The sequence below is a fragment of the Accipiter gentilis genome, chromosome 32 (assembly GCF_929443795.1).
Source record: "Accipiter gentilis chromosome 32, bAccGen1.1, whole genome shotgun sequence".
Taxonomy (NCBI): domain Eukaryota; kingdom Metazoa; phylum Chordata; class Aves; order Accipitriformes; family Accipitridae; genus Astur; species Astur gentilis.
The window spans coordinates 7,330,261-7,355,062 of record NC_064911.1 but is presented as its reverse complement, the minus strand read 5'-3'; the positions used below and the strand labels follow the sequence as shown (position 1 = coordinate 7,355,062).

Genomic DNA, 24,802 nt, shown 5'->3' with positions numbered 1-24,802 from the left:
CAAATATAATTTGCATATGTGTGTAATTTTGAAAAGTAAATCTTATTGCTCATCCTCCTGCAGAAGATTTACAGATGTTACTGTATGTATTTAAGAAGTACCTGTTATGTAGATGTTTGAAGAAACATACCTTCATGTTTTGAAATGTTGATAAAAGCCAAGTTTTGTGTGGCATGTCCTGTTTCAAGCGTCTTTTCTTTTTAAGCAATCGGCCAGTGAAATTCACAGAGAAACCTAGACCAGGGGTTCAGATGCTTTGTTCTTCATTCAGTGTAGGTAAGTCATGTACAGATTGAGTTTAGCATTGTGATATCTCTTCTTTCCTCGTAAGTAGTTATTATAATACTCTGGTTGTAACACCTTTAAAATATACAAAACCAGCAGCTGTGTAGTAAGTAATTGTATGTTAGCCTATGACATAATTAAATAATGTGACTTGCCTTAGCTAACAGTGAAAGGCAGTTGAACAAAGTGATACTATTTTCCTTTTGCGATTGGTGATTTTACATAAGTAAAAGTCACCTGATGCTTCTTTACTTTTTATCCATCTTTACTGGATTTTTATTTTTGTTTAATCCCTTAGTATAATGTCAGGGATTTGCAAAATCAGTTCTCTAAGATACCACAGTCAACAGCAGTGGAAGTGGTCACTGCCAGTAGTAGGAGGTCCTGATTCTGTGTCAGTTGTATGCAGGGATAGTCATAAAGATCCCTTCTTTCTTAAGAATCCACCAGTGTATCTATAAATGTGCTTCACTCCTGGGTTGTAATCTTCTTTCATTCTAATCATGTGGGTGACTTGTGGGAAGGCTTACTGGTACCAGACAATGAACATTAGAAGAAATTTGAGAATTTCAGAAATAAAATACAAATCAAAGTGTAGCTTGTTAATGTTGTCAGGATATAGCCCTCGACTGGGTTTGGGTTTTTTTGAGGCTTGCTTTGTTCGGGGTATTTTTGACAGCACTTACAGGTGCCCAGAGACAGATCTTACTATTGCTGCCACCACAGCTAAATACTGTTGTACTTACACTGGTTTACTTATGCTTCTACCCAGTTTTGAAGCAATTTGCATGCCACATACGAGACATACGCGACAGTGAAAGTGTTATCTAGATAATTCTGATGATGACTAGCCATATTGCCCATAGTTGAAGGCTTCTGTGCGCAATCAGTAGTGTTAGATGTTCCAGCATTCCTCTACTTACATGTTTTAAAATCTTTGTAATGCTGAGTAAGACTATTTATTTTCACTATGGCTGAGAGAGCTTGTTGGGACAAGATGGTTATTTCCTTCCACATCTGTATGTCAGTGGAAGAGCATTAAATATGACAGTCCTCAGATTTTTTGTTTTTGTTTTTTTTAAACAAGACATCTGAGAAATGTTGGTGATCTGTTTTAATTTCTTATATATTAGCTTAATTATTGCTTGATTTTTACAGGTGGTATGTTTTTAGCAACTGGCAGCACTGACCATGTCATCAGGATGTATTTTTTTGGCTCTGAAACACCTGAGAAAATAGCAGAATTGGAAAGTCATGCTGTAAGTAAGATTGTTAAATCTAATAATTAGTCACTTCAAGCAGTATTGAAGTTGCTAGTTAATGTTGTTAGCGGGTGTCATGGTTTAACCCCAGCCAGCAATTAAGCACCACACAGCCTCTCAGTCACTCCCCACTCAGTGAGATGGGGGAGAGAATCAGCAGAGTAAAAATGAAAACTTCTGAGTTGGGATAAAGACAGTGTAACAGGTAAACCAAAAGCCATACACGCAAGCAAAGCAAGGAATTCATTCACTACTTCCCATTGGCAGGCAGGTGTTCAGCTCTCTGCAGGAAGGCAGGGCTCCATCACATGTAACGGTTACTTGGGGAGACAAAACACCATCACTCTGAAAGTCACCCACCTTCCTTCTCCCTCTCCCAGCCTTATATGCTGAGTGTGACATCATATGGTCTGGAATATCCCTTGGGTCAGTTGGGGCCAGCTGTCCCAGCTGTGTCCCCTCCCAACTTTTTGCCCCCCCGCCCCAGCCTGCTTGTTGGTGGGATGGTGTGAGGAGCAGAAAAGGCCTTGACTCTGGGTACGCACTGCTCAGCAATAACTAAAAAATCCCTGTGTTATCAACACTGTTTTCAGCACAAATCCAAAACATAGCCCCATACTAGCTACTGTGAAGAAAATTAACTCTATACCAGCCAAAACCAGCACAGTGGGTTTGTAGCAGTGTTCTTTTATTGAATATTTTTAGAACTTAGGCAGAATTTCAGCCAGTCATCTCCATGTGACTTGACCATTTTAAAGGCTGGAATGTTTCTAGATGATATGTAGAATTTTATCTTTTCAAGTGGAAGTCATACATTTCTCTAATTTTAAAACATGTAGTTTGCTCAGTTGCTTCCCTCTGATGCAAGTGTGCCTAGCTACCCACATATTTTATGCTGTATACAGAAAGTAGATAGGCTGAGAATGTGGATTGTGTTACTCAAGTTATTTAGCATTTGACACCTTCTGTGTTAAATCTTTAAATGGGGTTTAGTTTCCAGAATTTTACTTCTGTTCATCTTGACCTTTATTCATGTCTTCAGTGGCTATGCAAGCTACTTTATACTTCCTTAGTAATAAGCTTGCTGGTTTAGCATTGTTTCCCCATGTGCTTTATGTAACAGTGCTGTCTGTCTTTACTTGCTTTCTTGATATAACTGATGCCTGTTAGGAAAGAACTTCATAGATAAAATACTTTCATTTTGATGCACAAAGAATCTGTAGTTTTGCTGTACAGAATTTAGATTTAGTTGAACCCTCAAAGCTCTTTCAAGAGCAGCTCTTAAAATACTTATTTTCATTATGTTTTCTCTTAACATGTTTTCTGTAATACTGAATCTGACTTTAACCATTTATGTTATAGTGAAGGCTTGATCAATATGTATTTTGTACGTAGAGAGGACTTTCAGCTCTGAAGATAAACTGATCTGAGTGTGCTATCTACTTTTCCTCTAGTTTTTATTGTGATAAAAATTAATAACTAATTGTATCATTCTTTAACAAATGTGTAAGTAGGAGTGGGAACAACAGAATCCTCTTGATTGTAGTTGGCTTAGGAAATTGGAAATATATATGCAAATATGAATTAATTGGCTGCCAAGTTATTAATGGACAGTTATTTCATCTGTCAATCCTTCATATTTAATTGGGACACTTTTTAAAAAAACTTGGTTTTTAAATGTATTAATGGTTAGTGAATTCTGGTAAGTATTTGTTGGACCTGGTTCACCTTGTGGTTAAAACTGTTGGAAATTATACAATGTGCAGTTTTTTCATCGTTTCAGTTTTTACTAAGCTCAGATTTGTCAAAACCATATTTCCTGTTTAAAAATATAATTTCTAATAAACTGTACTTTTTCTTACAGGACAAAGTTGACAGCATTCAGTTTTCTAACAGTGGTGATAGGTATGTTGAAAGATACTCAAATGTGAAAAACCAATACATTATTTTGGAATTAAGAATGTATTATGGTTCTCACCTGGAGGTTTCCAGTAAGAAAACTTTACTTATTTAGAACTCAAAGGAGGAATTTGGACTAATCCAGGAGAGCATAGTTAAGTTTCAGCTGTCTCAGCTTTCAATTAATCTTTGTTAGACAATGTCTTTAGACTAGCTGGGTTTTTATTTACCTGGAGGAAGTGTTACCACTTTTAACATACCCTATGTATTCATGGCTTCATAAGTGTCCTCTTCCCCTTCCTTTCCTTTCGGTTTCAGGAATTATTGGATTAAAATAGGAAATGGGAAAATGCAATGCAAAGGGTCTAAAATAAGTTTTAATAATTTTCTTTTTTTCTAGCCTGCTATTATTTTTGTAAGGAAATGGAGTTAACAGACTTTGACAGCTGATTGGGGGGTGGGTGGGCGTTGTGTAAATTCCATTTGTAAAACTTCACCCATGCTTCCAGTACAGAATGGAGTCAAAATTGATGCCTGCTTGGCCTGTCACTAATGAAGATGTGGATTTCAGCCTTCAGGGTAGACTTATATCTGCAGCCATAAGTTGCAGCTTTATTTTTATTGTTTTTTTTCTCTTCTTGAAAGCCAGATAACTGTAACCAAGAATGATAATAATCTACATTCAGTTTGGAAGTTGTACTTGTCTTCCTTTTAAATGTGTTTTTTTGCTGCAATTATATTTGTCACTGGGGCCATTATGTTGCACTGGTCTGTCCATGTTGCCTGCATGGATTATTTTTCAAGGCAGTACCAAAAAAAAAAAAAAAAAAGCAACCCAAGGCAAAACTTCTGCTCTTTTGCTTGGTGACACTTTCTGTAGAAGACATTTAAGATTTATAATTATTACTAAAATTAATCACAGCAAATTAGAGCACAGTTATGATATACCTAGCACACAAACTTTTTCGGGGGGAGAGGGGGGGCATGGCAACTGTCTTTCTCAGAGTTGTGATTCTTGGACTAGGGAGACCATCTTCGGATGTCTTGCAATGTTTCAGTTCCTCTCTTCAGGAATATCCATTCTGCTGCATTGATAGTTCAGCAGTTCATGAAATGGAAGCCTGAACTGCTGTGGCTTACACCTTGGTATCTTAAAGTAAACCACTGGTGGTCTTCACTTTCGTGCACAGTTGTGGGTGGGAACATCTCAGGTTTTGCTGTGCTGATCTGTTCTTGCCTCTACTTCAGTATTTGATACTCTACAATTTCAGAATGGCTTACTTAAAATACTTCATTAAAGTATTGTAACTGAGAAGGAGTCGAGGATGAAGTTGTGAATTGAGTTTAACTTTGGAACTTGCCTTTCTGTTCTACATGTTTTGACAACTTTATTCAGTTTTTCGGTTTAGAAAAACTCTCTTTCCTGGGCTTCTGGAAAGAAAGTTAATGGACAGGTAACTGTAGAGAATTCTATTGCACATAAATTGAAGATTTCACTCTTACCAGTCTTTCATTGTAATATTTTAAATTGCAGTGGTGTGTAACTCTGAACATACTTTAAAGCAAGTTCTTCTGAGGATGAATTCATTATCTTTTAAAACTTCTTCCAGGTTCATAAGTGGCAGTAGAGATGGAACAGCTCGAATCTGGCATTTTGAGCAAGCAGAATGGAGGAGTATTTTGCTGGATATGTCCGATCGATTACCAGGGTAGGTGAAGTCTTGTCTTTTTTTTTTTTTAATCTGTTGTGTAAAGTCAGAAAGTTTTGAATAATTCCTCAAGCACACTTAAAGTCAAACTAGAGGAAGCCTTAGCAATGTTCTGGTCAAGTGGTGTGGTCTTCGGGGGTGTAAAATGAGTGTTCTGGTGATGTAATAACTTGCTAGATTTTAGTCTGTGCTTGAATAAATGGATGAGTATTTGTACAGCTTTAAAATGTACACTGTGCCAAATTAATTACATTTCCCTGTTAAGGAAAAAAGTTAACAAAGTACAATAGACCTTCTCTATCAGGATTTCAGTCAAGACACCTGACATGTCACAGGAGAAACATTTTTAGATTAGTAAAAATAAGGTACATGATGACCTCTTTCCAGGAGAGGTCATGACAGGTAATAGGTGGCTTTCATCAAGAACTGATCTTGCTGACTATTTTCACTGATTCTTTTGTATTATTAAAAAGTGTATTAATGAAATATGCTGGTGGCACACAGTTACTAATGATGATCACGATACTACATGGCATTGTATAAACCTGAAGAGTGGATGATTTACAGTAGTACAGAATGCTCAGTCAACTTTTGTAGACATAAGCAGAAATTAATTTGTAGGTGATTAAATGAGGGGGGGGAACAAACACAAAAACCAAATCTTGGGTATACTAGTTGATTGGAGGGTGATTGCAAGTTCTTCTTGTGATGCAGCCATTAAAAAAATGCTTTTACTAAGGTGAATATATTAATATTTGAGATTTGACCATTGCATCTTTCTTGGTTAATATATACACCTGTAGTTGTGTATAATTGAGAGAGAGCCTTTGTAAGAAATGGTACTAGTTGAGTGGAATATAGATAATACTTTGTGAAAGTATGTTTCAAAGAAAGCTTGTATCTTCAGTTGACTAAGATGCTGAGAGGGGGTGTTACAGTATCCTATAAGTGTATTTTGGGGAGAGAAATGAGGAAATAGATTGAGGTTAATACAAAATACTACCTTTAATGTATTTATGTTGGGAATCGGAAAAAATGCTTAGTTAACATAGAGGTTAGCTTCTGAAACAGAGTTAGTTGGAAAGCTCTTGACTATAAAAATTTTTAAAGGAATTATGTTAGGACTCTTAATTGTAGAAGATACAAGACTCCATGAAAAAGGAAAGCCTTTTTGCCTTACATCTCAAATGGGAAAGAGGTTGTCATGTCCGATGAAATAAGTATGCTAGAAATCCAGATTTGCTTTATAGTTGATTTCTCCAAAAAGAGTGAAGTTTAGGAACAAAAGTTTTGAAACAAATTTAATTCTTAACTTCCCTTCCCTTGTCTGATTATTAACATGGGAAACCAGGTTATTTTTCTGTATTTTGAGATTGAAATGGGCTAATGAAAAATATCTCATGCCTGATCAACTCTTTAAAATAGTGACACATGTTCAGAAGAAGACAAATTTATGAAGCCTAAAGTAACCATGATAGCTTGGAACCAAAATGATAACTATGTTGTTACGGCTGTGAATAATCATCTTCTCAAAGTTTGGAATTCCTGTACAGGGCAACTGCTTCATGACTTGGTGGTATGTAATTTTACTTGCCTTTTTGAAGTAGATGGTATTCCTAGAATTGCAGTGACGTGCATGCTGAGTTCATAATTCAATCTGATTTGTCTTGAAAGCATTATATGAATGATAAAGCAAGTGTAGCACTTCTTCGATTTTTTTTCTTTTTTTTAACCCGAACTAGCTGCTCCTCCTGCATTTGAACAATCGTTTTCCTAGCTGCTGTGTTGAACTTGTCTGTCCTGTGGAATAAGTAAAAGCTTTTGTGCAGTAATATATTTGCCCATCGAATAGTTCACTGTCTTTTGGCAAAACCTCCATATTTCTAGAGTTCTTGCTTGAATCTAGAAAATTATTAAATTTAGAATGATAAAGTCTTTCTGGCTGCATGGGGGTTTACCCTACTTATGTGCCATAGGTAGCAGTCCAGATAGATACACTGTAGAATTTCTAAAAGTCCATGTATTTTTGGAGGCAGCTTGTAGGGGTCTAATTTTCCAAAAATCTGTGTGTGAGGAGAGGATAGTACAGTGCTTTAGGCTCTACTGTAGATATAGTATTGATGTGGATTTATGTCCTCTTGTTCTCATGTGATGTGCAATTATAAATTCTAGGGCCATGCAGATGAAGTATTTGTCTTGGAGACCCATCCTTTTGATTCCAGGATAATGTTGTCTGCGGGTCATGATGGCAACATCTTTATATGGGACATTACCAAAGGCACAAAAACAAAGCATTATTTTAACATGGTAAGGTATTTTTTAAGCTCCACGTTTTCTCCACACACAGCAGTGTGTTCACATACTAGTTTAAGGAATTGTCACCAACACGCATACCCCCTGCGTGTTCTGGGGAAAAAAAACCCCAAAACAAACAAAAAAAACCCCAAAACAAAACAGAAAACAAGCAACCAAAACCCACCAAAAACCTCAAACCAACAAACTTTATGAGGTTTGGTTTTTTCTCCAGAACTTTTACCTTTGAATTTCTTGGTTATTGTAACTATAGGTGCAAAGTGACCAGCAGCCAGTTTTAACAGTTTAACGTGGCAGAAAAGGAGAGCCAGGATTGCCTCCCTTGTCTCTCCCAGCTGTCCACTTCCATTCTCTACTTTGAATCAGCTGCATCTCACTGGACCTTTTACTAAGCTGAGTCAGTTCACTGATCTTCTGCAAAAGTATTCCCCACTTACTGTTGCTTTCCTGTAGGGCTTCTGAGTTGAATTTGGTCAGGGAGGTCTTGATAAGCTTCTGAGACAAGAAAATGAATTGTGAGAATTTGCAGTTGGGTGTGAGGTATGTGAGGCATGAGGGAACAGAGCACGACTTTGCTTTCATCATAGTCTGTGGCTGAGCTCTTCAGACTTTACCTGTTGATCAGGAATTCTAGGTCTGTGAGGTGGTGTGAATAGTTGACAGCAGGGCTTTTCCACACTTTGTCAACAAAGTTCTTTTTGCACCTCATTCATATTAACAGTTTTCCTTAATTGAGATGACGTGCCATCTAAAAGACTGAAAGGTCCTGTTTTAGACCATCATTTCAAGACTTATGGACAAATATTTGTATTCTCAACTGTCTTCATGACAATAATATTACCATAAGCATTAGTGGATTGGTGCAGTTCTTAAGAGCTCCCATGACGTTTGCTCCATTTGACAACTCATAATTAATACTTCAAAATAGATTATTTTTTCTGAGACTTAAGTTATGATCCAATGTTCATATTAATTTTTTTGGTCAATTAATTAGTCAATAGCAAAGTGATTTTTTTAATTTTTTTTTTTTAGCTTTAAGATTCCCTGTGCTTTTCTTGAAAGTGGTTTAACAAAATCAGTATATATTAGCTGCAGTTTACTTTTAAGCAGTATAGTAACAGCTAAAAAGCCTCAAAAAGTTTGTTGGTTTGTTTTTTTGTTTTTTTTGTGGTTTTTTTTTTTTCTGAGCAGTAAGTTTCCATACCCTTTAGTGCATCTTTTAAAACTGTATGATTCAGGACTTAAATTCACATGTCAGGGGGGAAAAAGAATAAACTGAAATAATGAGATTATTTGTGCTTTAATGGAGGTATTTAAGAGGTGCATAACTGCTTTTGATAGAGTAACTAATTTTTGATGCTGCATTATTGTTTGCTCAAAAAAAATTGGTCAAATAGTCTTGAATTTGTTTCTTTAAATCTAGATTGAAGGCCAAGGACACGGTGCTGTTTTTGACTGTAAATTTTCACCAGATGGGCAGCATTTTGCATGTACAGATTCTCATGGGCATCTATTGATATTTGGTTTTGGCTGTAGCAGGTCTTACGAAAAGGTAAGTTCAGCTTTTTATTAGAACTGTTTATTCAAGCTTCTAACTGAAATTAGATGCGTTACGTTTGTTCCTCTAAAACATCATATGTAAAATGAGTTTTGTATAGGTATGGGATCTAAATGTAGCGGATTTCATGATGTCTTTGAGTGCTCTTGTTTATGTGGTCCTGGCATAGCAGAAATAACCAGTGTCTTAACGTTCCCTTGGGAGTAGCTCCCAAGAACTTTTCTGGAATACATTTTCATCTTCCAGCCAGCTAATGTGCATGTTAATTGTTCAACCTCAAAATTACTTGTATTTCTAATTTCTGAAAATAGCTTAATGTTTAAAGATTGGAATGTATCACAAAGTTTACTGCACTACTACCGAATTAACAGAAAAGCAAACTGTTTATGTTAAGAATAATTTGCTGGTTTATTTCAGTCATTAGAACTTGCAGTCCTTTAGGCGTTTTCTTATTCAACCCAAATTCACTGTAGTAGTTTGATTAAAATAAGCAAAAGTAAATATTCATCCAACACTGTGGTTTTTCAAATGTTAGAAAAAAGTGCATGGGATAAATGTCTTGCTTTTTTGAATCTTATCAGGCTGTTTCCTTTTGGTTTTGATAAATACATGTGTTTCTGTTTTTTTGAAATAGGTCTCAAAAGTGCACTTCTGGCCTATGCTTTTCTTCACTTTCCCCTCAATTTTTTAAAGTTGTAGTGGTAATTCCATGTTTGGCATTTTAAAGAATGATTTTTTTCTTGCTCCGCATTCTTAGTTGAAATTTAAATTTACTCTTTTCATCTTGTTCATCATTGCTAGGAGCAAAGATTTTGACTGTGATGTAACACTTGAGTAACCGTTTTCCTTCAGCTGCATGGATTTAACAGACTGTTTCAGTTGCAGAAAAAATTTCTGGTGAACGTTGCATGATTAAGAAAGAATTTTACTTTGAGAAGTTATGTTGAACTTCAGACAATGATTTCATTGCATGGAAACCAAGGAAATTTTTTTTAATTGTGTGGAAAAAAAGTAGAGTGAGATGTAAAATATTTTTAATTTTAAGTGTAAAGCCATGCTTCTGCTTTAAGTTACCTCAGTTTATTGTTTTATAAAAGCATTTTGTTGCCTGCAAAACCACTATCAAAAATGACAGTACTGCAACAGCCATACAGGTTAATTGTACCTATGCATAACTCTTCTTATTGGAAACTTACTCTTTATATTTAAGGAGATTTTAGATATTTTAGTGTATCTTGTTCTTCTCTATTCATTAGTATATTCTTTTATCAAATTGCTAACATAAAAACTTCATTTCTTTCTAGATTCCTGATCAGATGTTCTTCCACACTGACTATCGGCCACTTATTCGAGACTCTAACAATTATGTCTTAGATGAGCAGACTCAACAGGCTCCTCATCTTATGCCCCCTCCCTTCTTAGTAGATGTGGATGGAAACCCTCATCCAACAAAATATCAAAGATTGGTGCCAGGAAGAGAGAATTGTGCAGATGAACATTTGATTCCTCAACTTGGATATGTAGCAACAAGTAAGAACAGCATCACTAAAGATCTACACCCAGAAGTTAGAGTTACTGTAGTAATTCTGAATGGGAACAGAGTAGATGTGACATAGGTGATTTTAAAATGCCTTAGTTTTCTCACAAGCAAACTATTATCTATTTATGTTCACTAAAGATGCTGAAAGGTCCCACAGTGAATATGATTTTAAACAAGGAAAGAAAAATTATCAGTTGTTCAAATGGATGTCTTAACTCTTTTCTTTTCTGTGGGTCCTGACATGCACAAACTGTGTTTGAGTTGTAGACTCCGTAAATGTCTCATTCGGAATAAGCAATTGGAATAATTTCAAGAATGGTTTTCATACTGTTTAGTGGTAAAACATGTCTCACTGTGATGTGAACAATGAGATTAAATCATTTTCCTATAGTCAGTTAACTGAACCCATTCATTTTATTTGTATTACACTTGCAAGGTGATGGAGAAGTGGTTGAACAAGTTATAGGCCAACAGACGGTTGATCAGGATGAACAAGGCTTAGAGCCCAGCATTCTCGATGGCATGATTAGACAATTACAACTACAACAAGATCAAAGAACTGGAGCCGATCAAGAATCTGCTTCAAGTGGTCCACAAAATGGGGAAGGAACACCTAGAAGAGGTTAGTACTTGCTGATAAATTCTTAGATAATTGTTCTTTCTCCATTTTTATTACTCTGTGTGAAATAGTTCAAACAGGTTTTAACTTTAATGTTGTTTTGGGGACTAAGATTCTCTTAACATAGTGATATTTGGTTAAGATATTTTTATTCATTAAAACGCTGCTACTCCTGTGATTAAATTACAAAACAAACCCTTTTACTTTTAAAGAGCATTAATTGTTTTTCTTGTAGAGTGCTACATACTTAGTAATATTTGTAGAGTACTCAAATAATATTCATAGGAGCTATGTTTATTCTCCACTAAAGTTTGCAAAATAAGTATTTTACCATTATTCAAACTGGGTTCCCCTCTCCCTTCTTTACAGATTTAAGCCAGATGCTTTTCTGATCTGTGTCCTTGTAGTTTTAATTATGTAAGCTCAGCTCCAGGAAAAGTGTTTTTTAGAACCCCGCTAGCCTCAGAGCTGCCTGAAATAGTTCAGAAAAACACCTCTGTCACATTATACTTCCTTTCACTGTATTAAAATAGTAGTAGAAATAACTATTGTAAAAGTATATGTGTAATCTCACTGTATTTTCTACAGGACAGATAATTTTCTGAAGGTGATAACTAGTCATATACTTATGATCGTGGAGCTAAAAATACATAAAATGTTAATTTTTTGTCTTATAGTAAGAAGAAACAAGGTTCCAATTCTGTGTCATCTGGAAAAAATGTTTTTGTTTGTATATTTTAGCTTTTAGAAGACCAAGTTTTGACATCCAATCTCCTCCTAATATTGGTCTGCGACGTAGTGGGCAAGTTGAAGGTGTGCGTCAGATGCATCAGAATGCTCCACGAAGTCAGATGGCTACTGAGCGGGACCTTCAGGCTTGGAGACGAAGAGTTGTTGTACCAGAAATACCACCAAGCTTACTCAGGTCTGTAGATAGCTTACTGGGCTGCAGATATGACTAGAGAGAACAAATCATGTTGTTTGTTCTGAATCTATTAGACCTAAGCTAAGATAGCTACATGGTACAAATTGAAATAGTTCAGTGTTATGGTCAGCTATGCTTAAAAACTTCTAATTGTAAAGTCCATTCAGCTAAAATAAATGGAATTTTCTCTAGTTTCATAGAGAATGATTCTCCCATATTTCAGTATTTTAAGTCACCTTAAAGAACAGCTAGATTACCTAGATTCTTGTTTTTTCCAAAATAAAGGGATGTAGGTTAAATTCATTTACATGAAAGTTTGGAGAGATTGTGCTTTTGTGAGACTTTGCGGGGATGATGTGTTATGACCGGAAGCAGCACTGAGCACTTGAAATGCTAAAACAGTTAGCTGCTTTCAAAAGTATTATCAATATGCATCTGTGAAAAGGAAAATGAATATCAGTAGTTCAGTATTCCTTTTTACTTGTACAGCCATATGTGCTGCCACATCTCTGAAGTTTTTAAAAAGCTTTCCTGGTGTTGTGAGGTGGAATGATAGCAAAGGGGAAAATGTGGATTAAAAATTAGGTTGAGAAAGCTTATTATATTCTGATATTTGCAAAGAAGACTTTCTTAATAACTGTCTTCCTTATGCTGTCTGGAAACGAGAGGACATCTGTTTTAGGTGTTTGAGCAATAATAACATCTGAAATTAATAATGTGATGGAATTAGATGTTAGGGTTTTTTAGATGGATCCTTTAAAGAGAAGGGATCATTTAACTTTTCAGCATTGTCAAAACAGATGCAGAATTAAATTGTCATTACTTTCTTGTAGGAAGCAGGAAGAATATCGAATTGCAAAAGGGGAAGAAGAGAGAGATCTTTATGCAACAGAGAAGAAAAAGTCTTTCGAGTCATTGGAAAAGGTATGCAGTAGTTTCTATGAAAATGGGCATTCTGTGTCCAGGGACAAGTCATGGTTTAAAAAATGAAAGCAGTCATTTCTGAAGGTATGATCTTCAAAGATTCCTGCTGATTCAGCTTGCGCTTATCGCAGGACAAGGTTTGGTTTATTTCTATGAATACCTAGAATTCTTTTTTCTTTCAGTCTTGCCTCCTTTTTTCTAAAGTATTTGGTAATAATTTTTAAAGGCAGACTTGATTTTAGGCCATTGTGGTTTTACTGCAGTTAAAGTTTCAAAGATGGTTGTTGCAAGTCCATGCTAAAGCATCGAGGTGCAAGTGAGAATGTTCAGGGTCCTATATTTGAAGAATTGTAGACTATATTGCTATTCCCATGTCATTTTACAGTGTTTTGTGTATGGGGCAACTTTTTCAGACTTACCCTGTTTTGAATGATTTTTTCACTATCTGTTTTTTGGAAGAGATCAATAAGAAGGAAGAATTGGTTATTGTACTGTTTCTGTAAGATAGTGGTCTGTTTTGCTGTGTCTTGCAGTACAAAACAATTTGACACAAGAATTCTACTGCATGATCCCCTTAACTGAGGGGACTTGAGGATTTCTAGTCCTCTTAGAATTGCACTTCGTAGGCAGTTAATGTCTTGATTCTATAAATATATTTATCAGGGAATATGAATGGAACTGTCACAGTAGTTTACAAAGAGAATTTCTTAGAACAACTACTAAATCTTAAATTGGGAACAGCAAATTCAAAACTGTTTGTGTACAGGAAAATTATTTCTTATGAAAAGGAGTTTTGAAGTGATCAGGCTGTGATGTGATGAGGCCATTTCAGTTTTTATGTTCAGCAGTGCTTTTAGCTACCCTTTCACCCCCATAAAAGCTTGCCACATACATGCTTTTATGTAACTTCTTTTTTTCCACTTCCTGTATAAATTAGAGTGACTCTGAGTCTTCATTAATACAATCTAAGCGTAGACTGCATAGACGGAAATATCCCAATTACCGAACACGGAATAACATTGAACAACTGGAGTCTTCTGATGAGGAAAGAGATAACTGCTTTGGCTTGATAGAGCAGGTAAGTTCTCTTGAGTTCTGTATTTTGAAGTTGAGTTCCTCAATAAGTGAAGTTTCATGTAAATGTGCTTGTTCTCTCTTCAAACAAGCAAACAAACAAAAAACCTGCTCTTTTACCGGGGAAAGTATTTCTGTAAGCATAGTTATTGCTAGCACTTCTGTGGTGGGTTGACCTTGGCTGGATGCCAGGTGCCCACCAAAGCCGCTCTATCACTCCCCTCGTCAGCCGGGCAGGGGAGAGAAAATACAACAAAAGGCTCGTGGGTTGAGATAAGCACAGGGAGATCAGTCAGCAGTTACCGTCATGGGCAAACCAGACTCGACTTGGGGGAAAGTAACTTAATTTATTACCAATCAAACCAGAGTAGGGTAATGAGAAATAAAACCAAATCTTAAGACACCTTCCCCCTGCCTCTCAGCTTGCCACATGTTGTCTCTTCCACTCCTTCCTCCTCAGGGGGAGGACTCCTTACTCTTCCCCTGCTCCAGTGTGGGGTCCCTCCCACGGGAGACAGTCCTCCATGGACTTCTCCAGTCTGGGTCCTTCCCATGGGCTGCAGTTCTTCATGAACTGCCTCAGTGTGGGTCCCTTCCATGAGGTGCAGTCCTTCAGGCACAGACTGCTCCAGCATGGGTCCCCTGCGGAGCCACAGGTTCTGCCAGGAGCCTGCTCCATCATGGGCTTCCCACAGGGTCACAGCCTCCTTCGGGCATCTACCTGCTCCAGTGTGGGGTCCTTCCCAGGCTGCAGGTGGAGATCTGCTCCACCGTGAACCTCCCTGGGCTGCAGGGGGACAGCCTGCCTCACCATGGCCTTCCCCATGGGCTGCAGGGAAATCTCTGCTCTGGTGCCTGGAGCACCTCCTCCCTCTCCTTCTTCACTGACCTAGGGGGGTCTGCAGATTTGTTTCTCTCACTTGTTCTCACTCCTCTCTCCTCCAGCTGCAGTTTGTGTTCCACAGGAACTTTTTTCTTTCCCTTCTTAAATATGTTATCACAGAGGCACTATCATTGTTGCTGATGGGCTTGGCCTTGGTGGGTCTGTCTTGGAACCGGCTGGCATTGGCTCTGTCAGACATCGGGGAAGCTTCTAGCAGTTTCTCACAGAAGCCACCCTCATAGCCCCTCCGCTACCAAAATCCTGTCACGCAAACCCAGTACAACTTCTCAAACCTAGTTATCTGTTGCTTTAATAATGGCAATCTTTCCTGTCATTTTATCAATGGCTGAACTGTTTTTGCGGAGAATCTGCTAAACCACATCCACAGCCCAAGGCAAAAAACTGATGCACAATGCTGAGGTTGGCTTAAAGCGAAGGTTGGATTTTAGATGTGTTTTGCTATTTCTCTGCAAAAACCTTCCAAACTTGTGCACACACCTAAAGCTGGAAATTTTGAAGGTTCTTGATAAAGTGGTTTTTTTTCTGGCAGAGTCCTGGCTTGGGGTGAAACAGGACTTTGCTGTAGGAGGTAACATGAGCTTTTGACTGTTGTGTTTATCAGATGCTGTAAATCAGTAGTAAGACTGCTTGGACTGTAGTTGTCTTGCCTTGCACACGAGGAAATAGTCTCAAACTGGGAAACGGGGAAGAAGAGGAAGGAGTAGAGAAGGTCGGACTTGTGCGACTTGTCACTTTGTTAAGGAAGAATGGTGAACAAAATGGGGGACATTCAGGAGATAAGATAATTTTGTAAGATGAAGTGATATTCTTTGGAAATGGACTCTTCTCCTGATCTCTTAACAAAGAATTCCTATGTGTTTAAAAAACAATAAATCACTTAAATTTAATGAAAAGTTCAGGTTTTCCTTATTATGAGAATAGGGTGGAAGGGGAGTTGACATGAGACTTCTGGCACCTGGCAAATTCAAAGCACACAAAGTGCAAATAGGAGAGTTATGCACACTGTCCTTTAAATACTACATATACTTACATATTTTGAAGAAGCGGTGTTAGATCTAATAATACTATAAGAAGCTGAGCTTTTATGTAGATGTTTTTTGGGTTTTGTTTGTTTGTTTGTTTTAATCCTACAAATGGTAGGATAAAAGAGAAGAACTGATTTAGTGAGTATTGCCCATCCTATACACTGTATGAGCAGGTCTTAGGGGAAAGACTGTTAACTTTGTTAGTCTGAAAATGACAAATAATTGGTTGGACTAATTCAAACAGTATCAAACCTGAAGTTGCAAGTTAAATCTTGTTTTCCTACTTTGTTTGCTTAACAACATATAACTTGAGACATGAGCAATGCATTATACTTAATCATTTCAGTTATGAAAAACACATTTAAAACATTAAGTTAATGCAAGTAAATTGTTGATCAGTAATCAGGAAATTACTTAAGTTGTAATATATTTTGATGTATCTTGACCATTTAGTTTTGCATTTAAATATATGCATGAATACACCCAATAGTCCTTGGTCAATTAGTTGCTACTAAAATCAGAAAAATCATCTGATTCTAACTTGCATAACTAATGAAAAAAAAAATCATAGAAGTGCTACTGCTGTAACAGAATATACCCCTGTTGTGTGTGAATTGGAGATGTGATAGTTTTCCTTGATTTGTTCATTTTGCAGTCTTTAAATTCTTCCTTTGCAGTCTAGTGAGCTAGATTTTATTGTGTACTTTACATGACCTAATTACAGCATCATGAGTCTGGAATTTGAAGGAAACAAAATTGCCCACCACTTTTTTCTGATAAATGATGGGAACTTAGACTAGAAAAAAATACAACTGTCATATGATAGGGAGATAGAAGAGTTGCTTTGTGAAGAGTGGCTACAGCAGGTGGATCCACACATGGCTAATAAAATGTGAGTGAATATACAGTAGTTAATGATTAATAGTGCAGTCCTGAGGTTGGTAGGGTAAGTTGAAATCGGCTACCAACAAGAACTACTTTCATTTCCATTTTAACAACTTTTTTTACCAAATTTCTTCCTATCTTGATAATATGCAGACATGAATAGAGAATGTGTTTTATGTTTCAAACCCTGAAAATATGTGCTGTGAGAAAGTTTTGGATTGACTGCATATTTTTAAATTCAGGAAGCCGAAGAAAGTGAGGGCTCTGGCTCATCTGATGAAGAGGAAGAGTGGAGAAGTGACAAGAAAAGCAACAGTAATAGTTCTAGGTAAAAGCAAACAACCATATCCTGTCTTTTACTGTAATGAATTTTACTTGAATTTTGGCAAGTTAGGTTGTATGGAGGTTCTGTTGTGCTTCTTATGTAACAATATTTTGTAGGGTACTGTACTGACACATTGCATTGTTTTTCAGTGTCCCATTTCACCAAAACATTTCTGTGTTTTAATGTAGTTTCAAATCCTTTTGCTTTTTTTGCTAGGCATCAAGGAGAAGGAAGATAGTTTGTAATGTTTTTTTATAGTGTGTTCTTTCTGTTGGGTTTTTGAGGGGTGGGGCGGGTTGTTTCGTTTTGTTGGTTGTTTTTTTTTTTTTTTTTAACAATGCAGCAACAGTCAGTTGTTTGCTCTTACAAAAATGTTTGGTTGAAAAAAATCTTAATTTTGATAAGGTTATACTTTTATTTAGAACTGAAGATATAGATAACTTTTTAATCACTTTATTGTGGCTTTCTTAGATATTCTTTCTAGAACTCTATAGTAGTAGAACTAAAAAATACTGAGAGATATAAAAAAAGCAAATGTGTACCTGTGAGATTTGTATAACTGTCTTTAAAGAATTTAGGTAGTGTTTGGCTAGTGTGTTCATTAGGGAGGGCTCTTAACTAGTCCAGGATTTCATTGCACAACTTTCTTGAATAAAATCACTTACTTTAGAATTCACCAGACTTGAGGGTTTGGGTTTTTTTTTTAAAAAAACAAACATGCTTTGAATTGCTGTGTTCCCCAAAAATTATGTTAAAACATCAAGTGAGGTAATTGTTATGACAGGTCAAAGTAATTTTAGTTCTCTTGATAGTGCTTTCAAGAGCAATCTGTATCTGCAGATATTTCTCTGAGATACTTTAGCATTCTGAAATATTGACAACTTGGTTCAATGTTTGTATTTTCCCTGACCCCATCTGCTATGGACAGTGATTCTTCAAGTAGATACTCTGACTGGATTGCTGATGCAGGGATTAACCTACAACCTCCCGTACGGACTTCTCGGCGGAAAGCTATCAGATATTGCAGTACTTCAGAAGATGAAGTATCAGCAGAGAAATCATCTCCTCCAAAGAGAAGAAGAAGAAAGAGGAGAAAAAAGCCCAAACCAAAAAAGCAGGAGGAGGTATGCAGTTAACTTCTTCTGCTCACTCTTTAATAATTTTCTCTCTTAGGTTTTTAGACATCTTCACTGGAAACTGTTAAAGTAATTGTTATTGCCATTGAACAAGGATATTGGTATCACTACATACAGTGTACCCTTAATTAATTTGAGACCATTCCAAATGCAAGGTATCTGCTGATTTGTATGGAAGACTCTGCACTCCAAGTGAAGTGATTTTTTTACTTTTCAAATAAAAAAGGTTCTGAAGTTTGCTGGTATCAGAGGGAAAATGTGATTATTAAATAACTGTACAGAATATTAGACTAAAACCCCATTAAACTGGGTTTAAGTAACATATCTTTTTGAAAACTTAGGGGGGTATATTCACTATATTTATGGTGGCCATTTACACTTGCGTCAAATTTTTAATTTTTCATAAGTTACAGTAATTGCTCTGAAGTTACCAAAAATTTGAAGTTGATTTACATAATTATCCTTTTTTTAAGTTACAGTAGCTGCTATTTACTGTTTTCTACTGTAAAGGGGCAATCAGAATATTATTTTTTTTAAAATACTTGGGGTAATTTTGGTATGTTTTTCTCTCCATCCTTTCACTTTCTTCCAAGTATTCTCAAAATGGTATTTTTGGAACTGTTTTAATATAAGAAACTTTAATAAAACTTTCTTACAGCTTGATAGATTTTTATTTTTTTTAATTGGGCACTGAGACTGCTATTATTCAGGCCTTAAGAGAAACAAAGTTTTATAATTTAGATGGCAATCTTGCTCATTCAAATCTTCATATAGGAAAGGAATGCTTAGTATTAGTACTACAAATACAGTTACAACTTGAGCAAAGCCTTGGAGGAATTTTGCTAATACATTTTGGAAATGTACATCAATCTTTTATAAGCTTTTGTCTGCCAAATGAAAATGGAATTAGTTGTGTTGATGTCATGTCAGCAATATGTCCATTAAGTCCAGTTTTGCTCTCTGTTAAATATGAAGGCTGATGCTCCAACACAACCAGTAAACCTGGAATTGTCATATGATTGCCATCCTCCTGTTTGGATAACAGACACAGCTCTTCGAAGATCCCCTTTTGTTCCTCAGATGGGTGACGAGGTAGGAATATTTTTTAAAATCTTTAAATGCTTATGTTAACTAACTTTCTTACAGTTACTAAATACAGGAAAACATTTATTGTTTGGGTTTGGGGTTTGTTTTTATATTTTAGGTAATATATTTCCGACAAGGACATGAAGCTTACATTGAAGCAGTTAGAAGAAATAACATTTATGAACTGAATCCACACAAGGAGCCATGGAGAAAAGTAGTCCTTAGGGTAGGTCTGCATAGAAGATAATGTGAGTTCAATACTAGTATGCTGTGAATGAAGAGTTGTATTACACTTTGCAAAACGTTGATTTGTGAGGTTATGCTGTTTCCATAATGTTTCCCTATGGAAACAATAGGGGAAAGTGTCTTCGGTTACCCAAGTATCTTCAGAGTTAACTGTGGGACTATAAATAGCTGTGTTAAAATTACTAAGTCTAACAAACTGTCTTGCATTGAAATCTCAAATACAGTTTCAATATTTTTGGCTTTTTGGATGTGTGTACAATTCATGTGCTTGGTTAACTAATGTTAAATTAATAGTTCTGTGCATAGTCCAGAAGGTAATACTTGCTGAAACTGTTCTTACCTGTAGGATCAAGAATTGGTAAAAATTGTTGGAATTAGATACGAAGTTGGTCCTCCCACATTGTGTTGCCTCAAGCTTGCCTTTATAGATCATGCCACCGGAAAACACACAGACAAATCATTTTCCATCAGGTATATGCATCTTTATTTTTCTGAAAAGTATTTAAAAATACATTTCTTTTTAAGCTTCTTCTAAAGCCCTAAGGCACACACATGAAAGGGATTATTTTTTTTATCTAGATACCATGATATGCCAGATGTTATCGACTTCCTTATATTACGTCAGTTCTATGATGAAGCACGGCAAAGAAACTGGCAAGCTTGTAAGTGTGTTTTCTAAGTATTTGACAAAACAATTCTGAAATAAAAAACTTGTCCTTAGCTAATTCCTGAATGTGCTAGATGCTACTTGCTTTTAACTTCAGAGGGCTGTCTGGTGGGTAAGGTCCCTTTGCCCATTTAGAAATTTGAGCCTACTAACTGCTGTATTAAGCATTTTGGAGGTATTACCATAGATCTAAGGTACAGTTTTCAAAACATATATTGAGACTCTAGTGTTCCCTTTTCTTATTTTACAGCTAAGTAGCAAACTTTAGATTGTAGCACTTGTGTATTTTTGGCATAATAAGTTGTCTCATATTTTATTGACTATCAGTGGGTTTAGAACTTTAAACTGAAATACACTGATCAAAATTTTTTCTTATTGCATGTAGAAGAACCACAGATAAATAACTTATTCTTAGTAGAATGTCTGAGCAGACTTTTTTTGCTCTAGCTGATAGGTTCCGATCCATTATTGATGATGCATGGTGGTTTGGAACAGTGTTGGGTCAAGAACCGTATCAGCCTCAATATCCAGATAGTCACTTCCAGTGTTACAGTGTTAAGTAAGTATAAAAAAAAAATGTATGCTTCTAATGTTAGTAGTGTGGGTTGCTTCTTAGATAGCTGGCTTATTGGTATGAGAATGTATAAATTGTTCAAAACATTTTACTGGTTGTATTATCACTTCTTAATGGTCTCAAGTCGCTAATCTAGGGACAATGTGAATATGTAACTTGTGGCAACTTTTTAGTGAATAGTAGTACAGTAAAAGAAGTTATTGACCTCTTTCAAATTTGTGAATAATTTTCTGTAATGACTAGTGCTGAATCTCTTCCATGAAGCAAGCAGTGCAATTTCCAGTGTATGTTAATGATTATTCTTCATTGATAATTGGTTTTGGATGGGGCATTCAGCATGATGTCTTCTGTTGTTGCTGACATCATGATCCTTATGCTTCAAGCTCTTAGACTTCTGTCGTTCATGTTATAGTCCGCAGGAGCGAAGCATATGTGTAAGATGATCTCATGCTATCACTTCAGACTACTGTAAAGGATGTTTCCAAATGTTGCACTCACTTCATGCTTGACAGTTGTGATATACCCACTCAATGCCATGCTCTTTGGCCCAGGTGTCTATAAGGTTGTTTCGGAAATGAGTCCTGTTGTCTGACTCCATTTTTTCTGGGGTGCCTGTGTCACCACAAGACTTGCTTTTCAAGGCCCAGTATAGTGTTCAGGTGGTGGCATGGTGCACAGGATATGTTTCCAGCCAGCTGGTGGTTGCTTCCACCATTGTAAGCACATGGCACTTTTCTTGGTGAGTTTGTGGGAGTGTGATATAGTAAATCTGCCAGGCTTCCCTGTATTTATATTTCAGCCATCACCCTCCATGCCACAGGGGTTTTAGCTGCTTGGCTTGCTTACTTGCAGCATATGTTTCACATTCATGGATAACTTGTGCAATAGTATCCATAGTCAAGTCCACCCCTTGATCATGAACCCATCTATATGTTGCATCTCTTCCCTGATGGCATGAGGTGTTATGGGCCCACTGAGCCATAAATAGCTCACCCTTATGTTGCCAGTCCAGATCCACCTGAATGTGAAGACAGAACTTGAGTCCTTTTGCTGCCTAGTGGTATTCTGCCATATTCCCTATTGTGTAGATCCCCCTTGGGATTTCACCTTTCGATTTCCTCTTTCGGTGATATTTAGCCAGATAACTCGCAGATAATGTAAACCTGTGTTACCTGTAACAGACAAATCCCATTTACCACTCTACTTGTCAGGAGATAATACTGCCTAGATGAAGGTATATAATATCAAGTACATTGTTCAAAACATGGCAAATTGAGCAAATCAAGGGTATTAGAGTAAAAAAAAATAACTACTTAAACAGGAAAGGCCAGGAACATCCAAGTCAAACTGGTAACAGGGTAGCTGGACCCATACCTTCTTTACGTAGGCGTGTTCTGAAAAATGACTTCCTGCTATCCCCCCGTGATGGTTTGACATTAATGGTGTTCATGTGTACCTTCTTTCATATCAACAAAGAGGTCCTTTACACAAAGGAGAAGAAAGGTGAACAAAGATAACTCCGGACCTCAGTGTTCAGAATCAGGATATTGTCCTTGTCCTTCCCTGTCCAAGTCGTCTGGAATGGTTCTGAGATCTTGCTTGCTTTGGATTCCCCCAGCAAGGGAGGACTGTAAGAATAATCAGTGAATATATAATATTTCTATTTCTGTCATGACCAGAGATTCTTCGCATGTCTTTTACAGTATATTTAATATTCAGAGTTTCATTGTTAGAGGGCTTTTTTTTTTCCCGTCAGAAGCTTTTGAACCTGTCGCTTGTCCCAAAGAAAGGAAGTACTTGTAGCTGATAGACAATTCTGTGAGACTGCCAAGATTGTGTAACGTATTTTGGTTCCTTGTCTCATCTATTTGATTTGTCATCTGTCCCGTTGATTTTCTGTAGTTAAAAGGTGTAAGTAACTTCCAGACTGAAGTTCTTGCCTGTATGCTTTTGACAAGTGAATTTTCACTTTTGCTTCTACAGCTACAATTAGCACTATGGCACATTAAGAGTGCCAATAATAAAAGTGGCATCAATGTTAAGTCTCTACAACAGATCATCTGACCATAAAGGACTTTTTCATGTTCCTGACAGTGATAAAGCTAAGACTGCTCCACATATAAAAGAGCTGTCAGTATGTGCGAATACTTGTTTTTTTCTTTCCGACAGTTGCTTAGTTACCCACAATGAGAAAGTACATACAGACGAAAAACTGAAATACAGACTGAAAATCTATCTGTACATTGATTTCTTGCCCTCATTTCGTTCTCCTTTGGAATCTTCCTTTACGTAGAGAGAGGATCTTGACAAACTAAGAGTGCTGAATGCTTACTGACATCTTGCTCGTCTTCCAGGCATGAGGGATAGTACACTTGGAGCATATCTCCTGCAGGTGATTTAGGGGTAAAAATATTCAAGTTACTGGCTAGTATATTTTCCCTTCTTTTGTAAAATGATGTACAGAGTAAGAATCCACTGAGTCCAGATACCAGTATGAAAATACAACTAAGTCTTATTTCAGAGTAGTGAATTTTATCTGTTAGATAGCTCAAACCCTTTGATATGCTACCATAGGGAATATATGTTACCTTTCATGTTATACCTTTCATATGTTTTGTTATGTTACCACAGTTGTTCCTTAAGAGTAAGTTTAGATGGATTTTTTGGTTTTCTTAGCCAGTTCAAAATCAAGTTTTCAGTTATGAAAAAGAGCCTTTAGCCCATTTCCTAGATTCCTTTCTTCTGTGAACGCTAAAGGATATTTCAGTATTTTAATGCACCAGCCTTTAATAGAGGAAAGTCTAGAGCTGCTTTGAAGTTAGCTTAATAATTGAATAGGTAAGGAATGCAGTGTTCCCTAAAGACCACTTTCAGAAGAGAGCTCTTTAAAGATTTGTGCTGCTGTTGTAGAGAATGTGACTCTGTTCTACCTTGACTCGCAAACAACTCTTCTAGAGAAGCTTCCTAAGATATGTATGTGAAAACGTCTGGAGTGTTTTTGCAGGTATAGTTAGGTTTTGTGATTTGGCTGGGTCCTCAGCTCTTCTCGTAAATATGATCCATTGTTCAAGAATCTTAAGTCTTGTCTACCCAAGAATCTGCATGTGGTTCAGCAGCAGTAGCTTCCTAATCTGCATTCATATACTTTGCTTTTGGATGCAAAAAGATTTTTAAATACACTTCATGGAAAAAACCCAACCTAAACAGAAGTGGTTGTGACTCTCTTGGAAAAACTGCAATATGCTGTCTCTCTTCCTCACTTAGGATTTGGGTTATGGTGTTTTTTTAGATGGTAGAATTTTGCTAATCCAGCTGAGTTTGAGCATCTGCAATTGTCTCAGAAGTGGTGAAGAACAAAGAGCTTTATTGGAATAGAAGTGCTTTTTATTTTATACCAGAAACAACCTTTGAAAGTTGGCTTCAAAACACTCAATGACAGAGTGTGTGGGAAACCACATTTGAATGAGGGGAAGGGGAGTAATTGTCACATAACTTAACTGAAAGTCTTATTGGTAACCAGGTTGTCACACACTTAGGAATCATCTCAAATTATCAGCATCACAGTTGTATAGATAATAAATAAATAGAAGATGTATAAATTGGATGTTTTGTTATTTGATTGGCCAGACAAAAATAGGTATTTGTTTAGAAGCAGCTTTATATATTACTAAGTTGCGTTACCTGGACAAATGGAGCTTTAGTGGAATTAAATGGGGCTTAAGCTGTATTAAACTGTATTGATAAAGACTTTCATGCAATATTATGAAGTAGTATATACGTTTATGAATACCAACAACTTCTCAAGTATTGTACATCAATTGGGGAGGAGAACTGAATAGGTGAACC

General features: G+C 36.6%; 1 protein-coding gene across 2 annotated transcripts in view; it reads left to right on the top strand.

The window, feature by feature from the left end:
- Positions 1-24,802, top strand: part of BRWD1 (bromodomain and WD repeat domain containing 1) — a 63,246-nt gene that overhangs the window by 10,261 nt on the left and 28,183 nt on the right. For both annotated transcript variants that reach the window (XM_049834934.1, XM_049834935.1), the window contains exons 10-28: positions 206-276; positions 1,444-1,544; positions 3,412-3,452; positions 5,057-5,155; positions 6,581-6,731; positions 7,328-7,462; positions 8,892-9,020; positions 10,331-10,556; positions 11,003-11,188; positions 11,927-12,110; positions 12,944-13,034; positions 13,972-14,112; positions 17,165-17,250; positions 18,176-18,371; positions 19,359-19,475; positions 19,588-19,695; positions 20,062-20,186; positions 20,295-20,377; positions 20,830-20,941. In XM_049834934.1, coding sequence (XP_049690891.1) covers positions 206-276; positions 1,444-1,544; positions 3,412-3,452; positions 5,057-5,155; positions 6,581-6,731; positions 7,328-7,462; positions 8,892-9,020; positions 10,331-10,556; positions 11,003-11,188; positions 11,927-12,110; positions 12,944-13,034; positions 13,972-14,112; positions 17,165-17,250; positions 18,176-18,371; positions 19,359-19,475; positions 19,588-19,695; positions 20,062-20,186; positions 20,295-20,377; positions 20,830-20,941 — 2,382 coding nt within the window. The remainder of the gene's footprint in view (positions 1-205; positions 277-1,443; positions 1,545-3,411; positions 3,453-5,056; positions 5,156-6,580; positions 6,732-7,327; positions 7,463-8,891; positions 9,021-10,330; positions 10,557-11,002; positions 11,189-11,926; positions 12,111-12,943; positions 13,035-13,971; positions 14,113-17,164; positions 17,251-18,175; positions 18,372-19,358; positions 19,476-19,587; positions 19,696-20,061; positions 20,187-20,294; positions 20,378-20,829; positions 20,942-24,802) is intronic.